This window comes from Heteronotia binoei, chromosome 13 (assembly GCF_032191835.1).
Source record: "Heteronotia binoei isolate CCM8104 ecotype False Entrance Well chromosome 13, APGP_CSIRO_Hbin_v1, whole genome shotgun sequence".
NCBI lineage: Eukaryota > Metazoa > Chordata > Lepidosauria > Squamata > Gekkonidae > Heteronotia > Heteronotia binoei.
Genome location: NC_083235.1, coordinates 48,973,591 through 48,990,676, shown reverse-complemented (window position 1 = coordinate 48,990,676; position 17,086 = coordinate 48,973,591). Strand labels below are relative to the sequence as shown.

The 17,086-nt window shown below is 41.8% G+C and overlaps 1 protein-coding gene across 1 annotated transcript; it reads left to right on the top strand.

Annotated features, from left to right (window-relative positions):
* The first annotated feature begins 239 nt into the window (after positions 1-239).
* On the top strand, positions 240-16,545 carry CACNG5 (calcium voltage-gated channel auxiliary subunit gamma 5). The gene is made up of 5 exons (XM_060252506.1): positions 240-478; positions 5,735-5,821; positions 9,609-9,749; positions 11,506-11,651; positions 15,471-16,545. Exons 1-5 carry the CDS (start codon positions 271-273, stop codon positions 15,726-15,728), a joined length of 840 nt encoding a protein of 279 aa, XP_060108489.1. The 5' UTR covers positions 240-270; the 3' UTR covers positions 15,729-16,545.
* Positions 16,546-17,086: the final 541 nt, after the last annotated feature.

The following is a 17,086-nucleotide window of genomic DNA, read 5'->3' as shown; positions in this document are numbered from 1 at the left end:
TGTTGGGACATCTTTCCTTCTGATTGGCCTGCATACAGGTATAAAAACACCACTTGGAAGAGTATATTTAGACACTTTCATGACAACTCTACCATTGCACAATATCCTACCTGCATGTACCCGTTTCCCATTTTGCAGGGGCTTTATGCATCTGAACAGGGGAAGCAGAGCAAATGTAGTGGTGCCTGATACAGACTGCTGCCTAGGTTCACTGCTAATGGTTTTGTCCTTCATCCATTCAGGAGTTCTGTCCTGTCCTGTCAAACCCTGATGCTTTTGGGAATGAGCACTTGTGGCAGAAAGGCCTTGACTCTGCTCAGCAGTGTGTTTGCTGTTTGCAGTTTGGGACTCTTGGGGATTGCTGTAAGCACTGACTATTGGCTGTATCTGGAGGAAGGCATCATCCTACCCCAAAACCAGAGCACTGAAATCAAGATGTCTCTTCATTCTGGCCTCTGGAGGGTTTGCTTTTTGGCAGGTATGATAAATCTGGCTTTTGTTGTTGCTAATTATATATAATTAGTAATATTAATGTTCCTATTAGTTGTGTATCATTGTTAATTTATAGTTATAATATTTCTCCCACTCAGTCTTGGCTTACTCCAACTGTTTGTTACATCCTAAAGCATATCTTCTGACAAAACTCATTCTTCTCCTGATTATTTTCATTGCAGATTTATACTTTGTTTTTTCTCTCTTGTTCTGTCTCAAGCTCAGCTGTTTTATTTTGCGTCTTTTATCATTCCTCAGTTCCTAAATGTCTCTTCCCCATTTTAGCTTCACTTGCCCGGGTTATACCTCCTCCTCCTCCCCCCATTCCTCAATGGATTCTTCTTGGTAAAAGCTCTTCTCTTCATTCTTCAAGATGGATCCATGAGTGAGTTCGCTGGACACACTTCCTGCTGCACAATCTTGCTTTGAGAGTCAGTAAACTGTCAGTAGCAAAGATGGGGTGCAGCCTGTGGCAGGGAGAAAGGAGAAAATGTTAGAATTTGACCCTCCTCGCAGACTCTTGGTCAAGAGTGAGCTGCTGATTTTTTCCTCAAAGTGCCATCTATGCTCTGTTCTCTGGTTCCCCCAGTCATCAGACACAACTTTTCAGGGAACTGCAGGGAGAAGAAAGGAGGAGAGATCTGTGTCTTTATAGATGTTATGAACGTAAGCTGAAATCTGATGAGAACTGTGGGAAGGAAAACCATTTTGAAATTCCTTCATCCCCAAAAATCTCCTCCTTCAAGGTCCTCTAAGCTCTCAGGAATGTCAGCTGGCTGTTTTCTCTACTTTTAAAAAACCTTTTTATTTATATAAATAAATATGACAATAGTTCAAGACACAACATATATTACATTAAACCTATCACAGTTGCTCAATATGAGTGATAATATTCTTCCTAATTTTATCCAACCAAGACAATTTTTTGTTTGTAACCATAAAGATACTTTAATACGTAAATGAAAATATTTAATTTTTTCTAAAAATGCTCTGCATGTTGTTGTCTTTTTTAACCTTCTAAACTCCATTTTGGCAGCTGAAATAATGTATAATGTTCAGATTGTGAGAGAAATGTCCAATTTTTTTAGGGGAAGAGATTCCACATAATTTAACAAAAATAATTCTGGAGAAGATGCCATTCAAGGTCATAAGTTAACGCAATTGGTACCATGTGTACAGATCCACCGCATAGAGATATCATTGGCATTAATTTCCCCATAATACCAATAGTTGCTAGGAACAGACTTAAAATTATTGCTAGTCTGGCAGGGAAAAGTTGTCACTGATGCAATCTTGATTGCATTTTCATGCAGACTGACCAAGAAAGATAAACCAGTCGAGAAAAAATAGTGACATTCATATTTAATCTGAATCCAAAGCCTTCTGCCATTTTTATAAGATTGCCTCATCCTCAAATAATATCGCACAGAAGTTTATAAAGTTAAAAAGTGATTGTTTACACTTCGTAACAAAGAGAAACTCAAAGAAGTTAATTTTTTGTAACTTATTTATTAATTATAATTAATTATTAATCATACTCCTCATTTGGATAGAACTGGAAAATAGAAATGCCTCCTACTACATTTGGATATCCTGGTAAACTATATCACTTGTCCATTTCTAATTAAATCACAATATCTATCCAATGTCTCTACAAGCCAGCTTGTTCCCATCATTTGCAGTCAAATCCATTCTACCTAACCCTGAGAACAAGTTCTCTTGAATTCAGAGGTGAAAACCCTGAATTCCCAAACAGATCCATGTGGGTCTGAAGCAGCAGAACAAAGTTTGAGTTCAGTGGCGCCTTTAAGACCAATAAAATTTTATTCAAGGTATAAGTTTTCATGAAGAAGTGTGCTTACACACTAAAGCTTATATCTTGAATAAAATGTTGTTGGTCTTAAAGGTGCCGCTGGACTTATACCCCAAAAATATCATCTGTAAACCAGTTATTGTTCACATAGAATTTCAGCCTCCCTGATTTCTTCAAAATGAACCAGCTCCTAAGTGGAATCATTATTGTGAGATTGCTCTATTATTATGCATCCGATTTGCTTCCTTCCCCCGCCCCACCCTTGCAGGGCAAACTCAGGGTTTGCTAGACACGGTAATTTTTTTTTATCTCCATGGATTCTTAAGTGATTGTTTTCATTTCACGGGAAGTTTTCTACTTTGCTTTTTTCACCCTCTCACTTTGCTGCCAGGTAAATTAGTTTCCTTTTAAAAAAAAGCAAGTCCATTTGGAAAGCAGCTCCCCTCCCCCTGCGATGCTGTAGGCCAGCAGCCGCCATTGATAGTTGTGGATAAGTTACAACCCCCCCTTTTTAGTCTTCCTCTCTTTCACTCACAAGCAGGAATTTCATCAACTTGATCTCACAGCCAATTTAATCCAGTTGTTGCATAGCCTAACAAAATATTTGGAGCTGCCAAACCACCTTCATTCCACTTTTTCTGGGCATCATGTCAGGGCAACATTGGTCTTTTCTTTTTTGCCAGATAAATCTATTAAACAGTTTTTCCAATTCCATTAGCTTTTCATTTGAGATCTTAATCAGAATATTTTGAACAAGTATAGTAATTTTTGGAGAAGTTCCATTTTTACTGCATTTATTTTTCAAGAGTGTCAGCAGAAGTTTCTATTGCTGTTGTAAAAATGGCTGTCCTCAGTGAATAGTGCTAATTTATATTTCTGCAAACTGACTTTTAATGTCCTTCACCACCAGATTTTCCCTAATAAAAATAGCAAGGGGCTGAAGTGTGAAAGCGAACAATAATGTAGACAGTGGGCACCCTTGCCTAACCCTGTGCTCAGTACTCAGTGGAAGAGAAAGAGAACCTGATATACTCAACCTTGCCTAAGACTGGTTATGTGTAATACCTGCCCACTGCTGAAGGAAAGGAAAGGTCCCCTGTGGAAGCACCAGTTGTTTCCGACTCTGCTTTCACGGCAGACTTTTTACGGGGTGGTTTGCCATTGCCTTCCCCAGTCTTTTACACTCCCCCCACCCCCCAGTAAGCTGGGTACTCATTTTACCAACCTCAGAAGGATGGAAGGCTGAGTAAACCTTGGACCGGCTACCTGAATCCAGCTTCCGCCAGAATCGAACTCAGGTCGTGAGCAGAGAGTTCAGACCACAGCACAGCAGTACTGCTGCTTTACCACTCTGTGCCATGGAGCAAAGAGCTGTCCAAATCCATAAGCTTTTAAACAAGCTAACATAAATTGGCTCTGTAATCTATCAAATGCTTTTCCAGCATCCATGAAAACAGATGCACACTTCAAATGGTTTGATTTTGCATATTCCATCAACTTTAATGCCGGTCACTCACAAAGTAGAATTTTTGCTCACAAGACTTCACAGCTTAGAGGGAGCACTGGCAGGGTGATGTCACCACATGCAGCATCTTCAACATGATGTTAAGCCAGGGATATCATGTGATGACACTCTGGTATTGTCACCAGTCTCACCATGCAACATCTCTGGTGTGATGATGTCCCTTCCACATTATGTCATCATATTGGGGATGTCGTGCTAGGTCATGGCTGTTGGGGCAGGGCTTCAACCAATTAGCCAGTTGGCTGACAGTGGGCAGAAGCCTGTGAATCAGGGGATCCCCCACTCCTACCAGGAGGCTGGCAGCCCTACACCATTGAAGTGTACTGTCACCATAAAATAATTTACTTGTCAGTCTACAAGAAAATCCAAAAGGAAAAGCCATGTAATACCTTTTATGAAGATCCACTCTTCATCAAGCAGGGTTCTGGAGAGGTGGCATATAAATTTCCTACAGAAAAAAAAGAATAACGCAGCATAGTATGCAAGCATTTGAATTTCTAGAGCTCTTCAGTGTTCAAATCCTCCTGTTTTGGAGATCTGAAAAGCTTGCACACTGTTTTGCATAATTTTGGTGGGTCTTGCATAACTTCAATTGGTCTTCAAAAGAGATTTAACCAGGCTTTTGGTCATAAAATAACTGACTTCTCCTTCTAGTTCATGCCTGAATCTAGCAAGCAAGGAAAATGCTATTAGTACAGATGTATTTTGATAATGTTGACTGGTTTGCAAAAATGGAACAAGACTAATTTGGAGTTCTTCTCTGGCCACTTTCCTTTTAGCTGTGTAGACCTTTTCTCAAAATCACCTACTAATCAGAAATACCCAGGCCATGGGGATGCCAGACCTGTCCCCCAGTGAGTGCTGGAGTTTCCTGCTGCTAGGCCCCACATCTATGCCAGCTGGCTGGCAGAGGTAATTACCACCCCCCAAAAAGGAGGAACACCAGGAATTAAAGCAACATGCCTACATGACCTGGAAGTGACATAGGCATGTCAGGTGCAATCCTCTGATTTTTGGGCAAAAACTCTATGATAGAAGATAATTCTACCACAGAGTTCTGTCCAAAAAACAGAGCATCTCCCCCAGACATCCTGATGTGCCTACATCAGCTCATGTAAGCACATCACTGAAATGCCAAGCTTCTGATAAGTATACTCCCTGCCACCCCTGATCTGGTAACCCTACTAGGCCAGACCTCGGAAGCTAAGCAGGGTCTGTCCTGGTTAGTACTTGGATAGGAGATGTCTAAGATTGCTATACAAAGGTCTAAGGATGTCTAAGATTGCTATGCAGAAGTAATCAATGGGGTGGGGGAACTTTGAACATCTCTTGCCATAAAAACCCTATGAGTGCTCCATTTTTAAAAAAATTCATGCCTTGGATTTCTAGTACATATACATTTAATCCTCCTTTGAATTCTTTTTCACATCCTTACATTTGGAATATTTTGCAAAGATCTGAGTATTCATATTTCATACACATGCACAGTCTCTGAACTCAGCAAACCAATTTCAACTGTCCAGGAACTAATGTGGCACCTTTCTATATACTTGGTTGTCATCACCCACAACTGACCGATCCATGGCCTGCCAAGAGATGGTTGTATCTTTTTTCCCAGTCCACTATTCTATAATATCAGAATAGTAGACTAAAGGTAATTCTATGCTATGTGTTCTAAGAGATGCATATCAATCAACAACAACTCCTTGGCTTGTTACACTGTTACATGTGCTGTATTAAACAAGTGTTTCAATTCTTAAAGATCTGTTCAACACTGGATTTAAGGATCTTGACTTGAAAATCTTCAAAACCATAAGAAGCAAAAAAAACCCCAACCTGGTATATTTAATTAAAGCAATCAATTCCTTCGAAGAAAGGATAAAATATACCTTTTTGCCTTGCAGGTGAAGAACACGGGAGGTGCTTCACAATAGAATACATGATGCCAATGAATGTCCAGCTTACATCTGAATCAACAGTCAATGTTTTAAGTAGGTGTTTTTAAGGGTGGTGGCTGGGGGGAGCATTGTGTCCATTTGAACATTTGTTTTCCACAGACTAGGAAGCAGATTTATTTATTTATTTATATATTTATGTTATTCATGATTTGCCTTTCTCCCTCAGGCTCAAGGCGTGTGCATCACAGGTTAAAAAAAGTAGAACTGGATATTCCATAAGAAAGGCAATAGAATCTGAACTGCAAAAATTTGAAAATAAGCAGAAATCTGAAAATGGAATTGAAACAAAGCATAAGTATTAGCGTGGCACATTAAATGATGTAAAAATTACACAGTAGGATGATACATGCATCAACAGACAATACACAGTAGTACAATCAACAGTCCTCCTCCTTTCCCAAACAGTTCTATATAATACTGCTCTAACTACCTGTGTAAAAAAAACCTTTCTTGAATAATTCAGTTTCATATAGTCTGTAGAAATCCAGGAGGCTGAGAGCCTTCCTGACCTCAACAGGCATGCCATTCCACAACAGAGAATGCATATGTATGGGCAGCTGTTGATATAGCCCATTTACAGGGTGGCACCTTCAGGAGGCCCTTCTCTGATGAGTGAATCCATCATGGCAGAGTATAGAGGAAGAGACAGTCCCAGAGATATGAGGAACCAAGATCATGATGGGCTTTGTATGTGATAGCCAATACCCAGAACTGAGCCTGGAAACTGTTCTGCACCTGTTGCAGTCTCCAAGTTGACTCTGAGGAGCAACCTCTGTTGAGTGCATCACAGTGATTCATCCTCAATGTTACCATGGCTAGATCTGCCAAGTCAAAGTTGGGAGCCATCTTCTGGATTAGACTGAGTTGGGGGAAAAACATTTTTTGCACCTGCATTACCATCAACAAAGAGTGCTGCATCAATACTTTGGAGAATGGTAAATGACTTAAAAAACAACTTGTGCTTTCTCCTCTCTATGAGCAGCTTAGGAATAGCTGAGAATGCTAAAGAGGGAGGCAGAGACTTTTATTTCCTGTCGCTCTTTGCCATAATAAGTCTTGCTTCTATTTTACAGTTTCTTAGTTTCAAGATGGCCAGACCATCCAACCATGCAGGATGACCAAAAGCAAAAGAAGACCTGACCTTGTTAGCCTTAAAGTCTGAATCTATTTCCTAGTTGAATTTTCTCAGTCTGAAGAGAACAGAATAAGGTTTGCTCCAAAGAGTGAAGAAAAAAGGATTTTAAAAGAACACTGCAACTTTGTGTGTGAATTTTTAACAATACTAATGAGTGCTAGAAATAGACCTTCATGCTCAGAAACAGCGTATTACAAATCAATGATGAGAACAATCCCTAAGAGGTATCCCCCTCCCAGAGTGGCAAACTGTAACCAGCTCCCAGACATCCAGCTGCCCATTGTCAGAGAGCTGGCCTATAGATGTCTTTGCATGGCTGTTTTCTTCCTTTTATATTCTTACAGTCAGAATTAGAAAGGATATTTCATGAAGCTTTTTTAAAAAAAACCCCACATTTACATTATTGAATTTCACTGCTCCTAAATTTGAAGGTCCTTTGGCATTTTCTAAATATTTAACTTATTATGTCATGAACAATCTGTTTTTCAAAAATAAACAGCCCCCTCTAAATTTGCTTTTACAAATTTTATTTTGATAAACATATTCTGAGCCAATTTTCAGTAGGGATATGGGGTGTGTGTGTGTTTTCTTTAAAAGATTTCTTCTGTTGCTATAGCAATGCACATCACTATTTCTGGAATGGATGGCTTTATATGTTTTTGCAGATGAGAGAGGATTAGTAAATAATGTGTAGCAATTAATAGGTTCTATACCAACCAATTCTATTTTATTACCCTTTGCAGACTGATTTAGTGAAAGTCATAGAATCATAGAGTTGGAAGGGATCTCCAGGGTCATCTAGTCCAACCCCCTGGACAATGCAGGAAATTCACAAATGCCTCCCACCTATACACACACCCAGTGACCCCTGCTCCATTCCCAGAAGATGACAAAAACCCTCCAGGATCTGTGGCCAAACTGGCCTGGAGAAAAATTGCTGACTGACTCTCTAGTTATGTAAGAAGGGGTCACAAGAACTAAGCACTGATGCCCTCCCTTTCATGATCTGCCTAAGTTCACAGAATCAGCATTGCTGTCAATTGACCAATTAGCCTCTGTTCAAAAACCTCCAAAAAAGGAGAGCCCACCACCTCCCAAGGAAGCCTGTTCCTCTGAGGTACTGCTCTGTCAGAAAGTTCTTCCTAATGTTTAGCTAAAAACACTTGTGATTTAATTTCAACCCATTAGTTCTATTCTGACCTTCTGCGGAAACAGAAAAACAACTCTGCACCATCCTCTATATCCCTGTCAGGAACTGGGCCACAAAGCCTGGCCGTTCCGCTTCCCTCCCCCCCCGCGGCGCTGTGCAGCCTCACCGCCCAGTCTCTTCCTTGCGGTGCCTCCTCCACCACCCTCCGTTTCTACCATTTTAAGGCAGAAGAAGGGGCGGTGAATCACCGCCTTCCCTGGCTCCTTAATGGCATGGGAAGGAAGTGGGATCGAGACAAGGGCGCCGCCGCTTCTTCAGCGGGTTGCCAGCCACTGCTATAGAGGTTTTTCCCACCAAGATTGGCACGGGGGTGGGGGTCCGCCCTTAAGGAACCAGGGAAGGTGGCACTTCACCACCCCTTCTTCTGCCTTAGAATGGTAGTAACGGAGAGTGGTGGAGGAGGTGCCATGAGGAGAGACGGGGCTGGGAGGCTGCACAGCTGCAGGGGGTGGTGGGAAGGCTGCACGGCCGCGGGAGTCAGGGAGGCTGCATAGCTGCAGGGTGGCAAGGAGATCACATAGCTGCGGGAGGCAGAGAGGCCGCACGGCCGCAGGGGGGTGGCAGGGAGGCCGCATGGCTGTGGGGAGCAGGGAGGCTGCACAGCTTCAAGGGTGGTGGGGAGACTGCATGGATTCGAGGAGGCTGCATGGACGCGAGGGGCGGGGAGGCTTCATGGCATCATGAGGTCGAATTTGGTGCCCCCACCCTGCCAGCCCTGGGTCTGTAGTGGGTGGGCTGGCCCTGGTGCCGATCACTGGCACCACAAAGGTTGGGGACCACTGCTCTATATGACAGCCCTTCAAGTACTTGAAGATGGTGATCATATCACAAGAGCCAGTTTGGTGTAGTGGTTAAGTTTTAGGACTCTAATTTGGGAGAACCAGGTTTGATTCCCCACTCCTCCACTTGCACCTGCTGATGTATCAGTCACAAGTTCTCACTGAGCTGTTCCTCTCAAGAGCAGTTTCTGTTAGAGCTCTCTCAGCTCCACCTACCTCACAGTGTTTGTGTTTGTCTGTGTCCTTTATAAAGTTATATTTCTGCTACCTAATCTTAAATAGGTATACACATGGCCTAGCCCGACATGGCCCAGCCCAACCTGACATGGCCTGGCCCAACAAGATCTCTTTTATGTCAGATTCGGCCCTCATAACATATGAGTTTGACACCCCTGCTTTAGGCAGATTGTTGGACTAGATAGCCTGCATGGCCCCTTCTAATGCTATAATTATATTACTCTACCCAAGCCACAGAATTAGAAATCCACAAATAGCTTCAATTGACTCAGTGTACAAGCAAGCTCATTCTGTATGTATGTGCATGAGAGAGGGCGACAGAGAGAGCATGCTAATTAAAATTTTAAAAGCAAGAGTAAAAAGGTATTTGAATTATTGAGTACAAAAAATAATTTCCTATTCATGATGTTCTTATCATTTAACACTTTTTCATTCTTGTTCCATGATTACCTTTTACAGAGATGATTCGTTCTGCCACTCCTTTCCCATTAGTCAGTCTCTTCTTCATGTTTATTGGATTCATTCTGAGCAATATTGGACACATTCGTCCCCATAGAACCATTCTGGCTTTTGTGTCTGGAATCTTTTTCATTCTGTCTGGTAAGTTTTTATGGTAGAATATTTGAATTGTATTAGGACATATTAAATTCTGACCTCTCAGATTCACACTTAAGAAAGATAATGGCATTTCAGAACCTTGCTGTACTTTACAGAACCCTTATATTTGTAGGTGGATTCATCCTGGAATTATCCAAGACAGGCACCACTGGCTCTATTTGCAAAAATTATATGTTGCCTCATAAGTAACATGACTTTTGCAGCAAAGCCAATAGTGGTTCCATGGGGCAGTCTGAAGGTACTAAAATGGCATCCATTTGTCAGGGAGACTGAAGCAGCTTGTCCTTGTGTGCTTTAGTAATGAGCAAAAAAAGAACCAGTGTACAGGAATAACTTAACCCTGGACAAACAGGATCAACATAACTCAGAATAGAAGCAGGTTGAACCCCGGTCTGCCCTGATTCAGTATTAGGGTTGTCAAGTCCAATTCAAGAAATATCTGGGGGCTTTGGGGGTGGAGCCAGGAGACATTAGGGGTGGAGCCAAGATCAAGGCTGTGACAAGCATAATTGAACTCCAAAGGGAGTTCTGGCCATCACATTTAAAGGGACGGCACACCTTTTCAATGCCTTCCTTCTATAGGAAATAATGAAGGATAGGGGCACCATCTTTTGGGGCTCATAGAATTGGCCCCCCTGGTCCAATCTTTTTGAAACTTGGGAGGTATTTTGGAGAGAGGCACTAGATGCTATTCTGAAAATTTGGTGCCTCTACCTCAAAAAAGCAGCCCCCCCCCCCAGAGCCCCAGATACCCGTGGATGAATTCTCCATGATTTTCTATGGGAATAAATCTCCATAGGGAATAACAGAGTTCCCAGCAGACATTTTCCTCCCCTCCCCCCGCTTTCTGACAACCCTGAAACGGGGGGAGGGCCTCCAAACCGGGGGATCCCCTGCCCCCACCTAGGGATTGGCAACCCTATTCAGTATAAAAGCAAAACACAATCTGAGATAAATCAATGGGTGAACACAAGTTCAGTATAAAACTCAATTCTGGGAAAGAGATTGGACACGAGACAAGAGCTGAGTGTGAAATTGGCCCTAGAATGATGGCACATCAGCAGTGCATGTTCTTCCTCCATGACTCCATTGGGATTCTGTCTCACCTGAAAGGCCTGGCAACTGAAACAACTGCACTGTTGTTATATGTGCAGTAGTCTTTTCAAGCACACTCAGATTCTGCTACATGATGCTGGCTACCTTGTGACCTTTTGTCTCATATCCTAGCAAGTCAGCATGCTTGTTTGTTTACTGATTTGAGCAATCACAATGCTTCAGAGCAGGAAATAAAGCAAATATTGACAAAATAGAATAAGATTTTATCTGAATGGTTTCCATTTCCTCACTCATTCCTGACTTTAATCCCCAAAGCTAGCCCCAGTGGGTTGGTCCTAACAGTGCTTCCAGCACAGGTGGTAACATATGTATTCAGATGCAATCTCCTGTAAAACAGGTGCATCAACCTAGTGCTGCTTCAGACACTGTTCCTTTAAATCAGACATTATGTGACTGGTCATCCAAAAGTGTCCACAGCAATGTGAGGATTTGAATCTTGGTCTCCCAGATCCTTTCTGATGCTCTAAGTGCTACACCACATTGGCTCTACAGCCTATTTTAATTCTCAGAATTCTGGTGTGTCTCTCAGCTGCATATGTAGGATAGGACATTTAGGAAGCCGAGGGATTGCATCACACTGGTCTGCATAAAAGTACACTTATGCATTATCTTGATTCTCCAGGTTTATCTCTAGTTGTGGGGCTTGTACTCTACATCTCCAGCATCAATGATGAAATTCTCAATAGAACCAACGACTCTGAGACGTACTTCACTTACAAATATGGATGGTCATTTGCTTTTTCTGCTATCTCTTTCTTCCTGACAGAGGTAGGCCCTGGTTGTAAACTGATTTAAAATTACTGTAATCTCAGATGTTTAGGGAGTTTTACAGTGCAACTAAGAGCCTAACATGTTATCTAGTTCATGACAGTCGTCACTCTCCTGTGGGAAGGTAGAAAGAGATGATAAATGTGTTGATGTAGTTCACATAGCTGGCAGGTAGGCTTGTATGGGGAGAGGTAGTCCTTCCTATAGAATGGTCTCAAGCCACACAGATATTTAAAGCTTAAAACCAGCACCTTAAATTGAGCCCAGAAGCTAACAGGCAGCCAGTGCAATCGCTCTAAAAAGTCTTTAAGGCAGCCAGTGAACAGCACTCTATTTGTAATCTAGGCCTGAGATTACAGTACTGTGGATTGGTGCCCCTAGTCTGTCTGAGTCAGAACAGGGAGTCATTTTGCAAGCCAGATGTTAATAAATAATTGGGCAACCATATTTATCTGTTCACCATCAATTGAGTAGGGTCCAAGAGTACTCCCAGGTTTTTCATTTCATCTACCAGTGATAGATTCCCTCCATCCAAAACTGGATTCGTAACTCCCCTTATATTATTGTACTGTATTATTATTACTTTTTTAGCTGCATTTGCTTCTAATAAAAGTATCAGCACATAATTCAGGAACTATTAGGACCCAGCCATATGCAGCTATAGATGGACAACAGAGAGTTCTATCCTGCCAGTGGGCTGGTTGTATATAAAGTGGTGTCAAGACCAACAAAGGACTTTCAAGGCAAGTGAGAAACAGAGGTGGTTTGCCGTTGCCTTCCTTTGCAGAGTCATCCTTGGTGGTCTTCCTTCCAAGTATTGAGCCTGCTTAGCTTCTGAGATCTGAAGAGATTCAGCAATACCATGTCACTTTCCCGGCCAGTGGACTAATGATCTCATTAAAATTCAGTGAACTGCAACCCCACCCTGAAACTATGCAGCACTCTGCTTCTTAACTCATATGAACATACAAATACTGACTCAGTCTCTCAACTCAGTGCTTTCTCCTTTGACTGGTAGCAGCTGTCCAAGAAGTCTGGAATACTTGCTACCAGATGCTCTTTTACTGGTGGTGCTAAGGATTGACCCAAGGACCTTCTGTGTACAAAGCATGACCCCTGACCCCAGCCCCTTCCTTAAATGTTTTGAATATATAAAGTTGCTATATAACAAGTGAGACCTTTGGCCCATCTAATTCAGTATAGCCTCCATACAGATAAGGGCTGTCCAAGGTCTGGAACTGAGAACAGCATTTCTTAATACCTCTGTCTTTAAATGGATATTGGGGATTGAATTTAGAACCTTCTGCATGCAAAGCATGTGCCAACCACAAGCCACTGGTCCCTCTGCCCTTGCTTCACATTCATGCATTTAATTAAGAACAGGATTCATTTTGGTGGATTGCTTTATTTCCCTTTTACAAATGAATGACTTCTCAAGATTATATCTCAATAACAAAGTAGCTTTTAGCAAACTCTTGCAGTATGTCTGTCCCTTCCACTGGAAAGCTGTATAATGGCATTTCAAAGTATGAGGCCTGATACTTAGTAGATTTAAAAGATTTTTTTACATGTCCTCTTGCAAGGAGTGTTTGCAAATTTATGCTTTCATTTTATTTTTGCTACATTTTGTTTCCTTCTATGTTACATTCAGAACACGTCTACATTGCCTGGCTCAATGTACTTGCTTGGGATTTTGGCCAGATTGATTTAGTCTTCCAGCTCACATATGTGGTGGGGGCTGGGGGGGTATTAACTATATTGATGTTCCAAGTAGAACCACACAACAGTGATGTGAAGTCTTCGTTGGAGAGTAAAAAAAAATCATTGGTAGGACAAATAATATAATACTGAAAATCTGTGTCCTGATCTTATGAGAACCTCTGTGCCAAATTGTTTCATATAATGCTAGGTAAGGTGTCTAATGCTGGAGAGTGGATGTCCCTCTCTCCTTACACCAATGCTAATATTGATCCTCGGATAGCAGTTCCCATAAGTACTCTTGGTCCAATGGTTTCTGCCAACTCCTTTTTGGCACAATTATGCTCTATATAAGAGGTGTTCTGCTGTATTAGACCAGTATTCCATGAAGGCCAACATTCTGCTTCACACAGTAGCCAACCAGCTGCCCTAGAAGGCCAACAAACAGCTCCTTCCCCTGATGTTGCCTCCTAACCCTGGTATCTATGCTTTTCCCTTTTCATTATAGTATCTAGTGATGCCATATGTGTTCATGGCCATCACTGCGCCCATTGGCACTAAATTCCATAATTAAATTACTGAAGTGAAGAAGTACTGTCCAAGCTCATTTGAATGCTGGTATTTATTTATTTTATTTTATTTTAGTGAATTTATATTCCACCCTTTCCTGTGAATGGGTAGAAGAAGGAGGGGGGAAGAACCTTATAGTCCACATTCCCCTGCATAGCATACTATGATCCGTTCAGTTGTTGGTGCTTTGGCAATATCCAGTATTTGGAGGGTGGCGGAGGAAGATTTTGGTTAACAGATCAGAGCCACCTGATTTTACTAGGCGTACCTGTTAGTCATACCTGAGCCACTGCAGTTTTTTAGGATCAAGGCGATTCTTACAACAACCCAGTAGCTGAAAGTGGACTGCATTTCACAAGTGTTCATATTACCACACTTCTTTTCAACTTTCCCTGCAGTCTTGCAGTCAAAACATAATCCCAGCCTCACCAGCATAAGGCTAACAGTGTTCTGATGCTCCAGTGCTGAAAAACATGCACTGGCTGCCGTATTGTTTTCAGGCACAATTCAATGTGCTGGATCTTTAGGGCTTTAAATGTTTTGAGGCTAACAGACCTGAAGGACTTCTTCCTCCCATATTGTCTAGTCTTCCAGGTAAGATCTTCCTCTCAAGCCTTGATCTCCAGGCTCCACATTTAGAGGTGAGGCAGGGCAGCAACTAGAGATAGGGCTTTTTCAGTAATGGCATCTCACCTGTGGAATGTTGAGGCTTGCGTAGTGCCTATGCTACTCTTTTAGGCACAAGGTCTTTTTGACCCAGGCTTTTAATTAAGGGATTATAGCCTGAAAGCTGTCAAATTCATTTTAAGCAGCCTAATATTTTACTCTTTTCTGCCATAGCTTTGTTTTTAATGCTGTTTTTTTTAAAAAAAAAACAACAACAACTTTTAACATTGTAGTTTTTTGTTTTGATTTGTAAGGCACCTCAGGCAGATTCCCTGAAGAGACATCAAAAACATTTTCTAAATAAATAAAGGGAGGGAGGCCAGAGAGGGCTGTAATTTGACTGACTGGACTGTATGGATCCCTAGTGAGAGATATAACGTGAAACCACGGTTTATTTCAATTTGTTTGTGAAATCAAAATTTAGTTTACTGACAGCCATTAAAATCCTACTTTGCTTTGGCAAACAGTGGTTTCACTATCTTCACTTTTCCTTTATTTCCCCTGCAGAGTAAGGTTATCAGATTTCTGAAGATTTGGGAATGGAGGTTCAGGAGGGCAGGGTATGGAAAGAGACCTCAGTGCACCTCAATGGCACAGAGCCCACCCTCTAAAGTGGCCATTTTCTCCAGGGAAACTGATCTCTGTAGTCTGAAAAATAGTTGTAATTCTGGGAAACCTCCAGGCCCCAGTTGGAAGTTGGCCGCCATAACTGTAACAGACAAGAGTTAGCAGAGTGACCACTATCAGATGATCACACTAACAATAATGTATTAATGAAACCATGGTTTTATATGTCAACATTGGGCCATTCTTTCGGCAGCTGGCCATTCAAGTACCTTCAAGCAACATGACTATAGCATTTGTTCTTCCCTCTCCCCACTTCAGAGTGCAGGTGTCATGTCTGTCTACCTGTTCATGAAGAGATATACAGCTGAAGAGTTATATAGGCCTCATCCTGGCTTCTACCATCCACGGCTTAGCAACTGCTCTGACTACTCTGGCCAGTTCCTCCACCCAGATGCGTGGGTACGTGGGCGCAGTCCTTCTGACATCTCCAGTGATGCTTCCCTTCAGATGAGCAGTAATTATCCTGCTTTACTCAAATGTCCAGATTATGACCAGATGTCATCCTCTCCATGCTGAATGGCAAGTATATACCCTCACTTTGGGGGTGAATGAAAAGCAGGTGGAGGTTGTAATGTCCTGAATCTGTATTTAAAAAAGGATACTTTGCCAGGACAGCCCCTCCCATTAGTAAATGATAGTAGTACCTAGAGATGGTTTTCCCCCATCTGTAATGCAGATATGCATATCCAGTTAAACTACAGCTGCTGTTTTGATCCTGCAGTTGTTCCATATACCTAAATCTCTTGGAGCCAGAGAGAAGCTATGGGTGTGGGAAAGACACAGGATCATACCCAAGAGAGCTTGAAGCCAGAAGGACATCACCAGGAAGGAAAACAAAAGTCTTATTTAAAAAAAAGAATCAAAGGCTAATGGGTTTATGTAGTTTTATTTGTGAAACATTATCAGAATAAAGGAGTAAATAGTAAGTAAATATTAAATAGTAAGGAGTAAATATTGTGATTAATAATTAAAGGACTGCAGATTGCATTACTGTGTGGCATTTTGTTTAAAAAGATGGACATCTAACTTTGTTTTGGAGACACATCGTGTTGGAACAAACACAGATGATAATTTCCTCTCAGCTATGTGAAATAAGATTATGCTTTTTGTTGAGAGCTAGACACGTAACCCTCATTAGCATTCTCCTTTCCAATCTCCTTATGCTAGGCCTCAGTCCAATTTGGCTGCTTCCCAATTAGGGTCATTGATCTCTCTGGCATTAGAAGTGGAGCATCTTGAAATAAAGTGCCTGATGCTTTGCTGATATAACACAGTTTACCCTTCTGATATCTGACTCAAAATGGCATCATTTGTTTGCATAAGAAACAAGAATAACAGATCAAAGTCTAATTGTATGCAGATCAACATCACAATAGCTTCATTTAGTTTTATTACTAGGGTTGCCAGCTCCAGTTTGAAAAATACCTGGTGATTTTGGAGGTGCAGCATGAGAAGAGTGGGTTTGAGGCATAATGCCACAGATTCCAACTTCCAAAGTGGCTGTTTTCTCCAGGTGAACTGATCTCTGTTATAGAATCATAGAGTTGGAAGGGATCCCCAGGGTCATCTAGTCCAACCCCCTGCACAATGCAGGAACTTCACAAACACCTCCCCCTAAATTCACAGGGTCAGCATTGCAGTCAGATGGCCATCTAGCCTCTGCTTAAAAACCTCCAAGGAAGGAGAGCCCACCACCTCCTGAGAAAGCTTGTTCCACTGAGGAACCACTCTGTCAGGAAGTTCTTCCTAATGTTATCTGGAGATCAACTGCAATAATGGGAGGTTTCCAGCCACCACCTGGAGATTGGCAACCCTACTTATAGTTGATGGAACCAGGAATATGACTATTTATACCTAGTGATAATCAAGCCTTC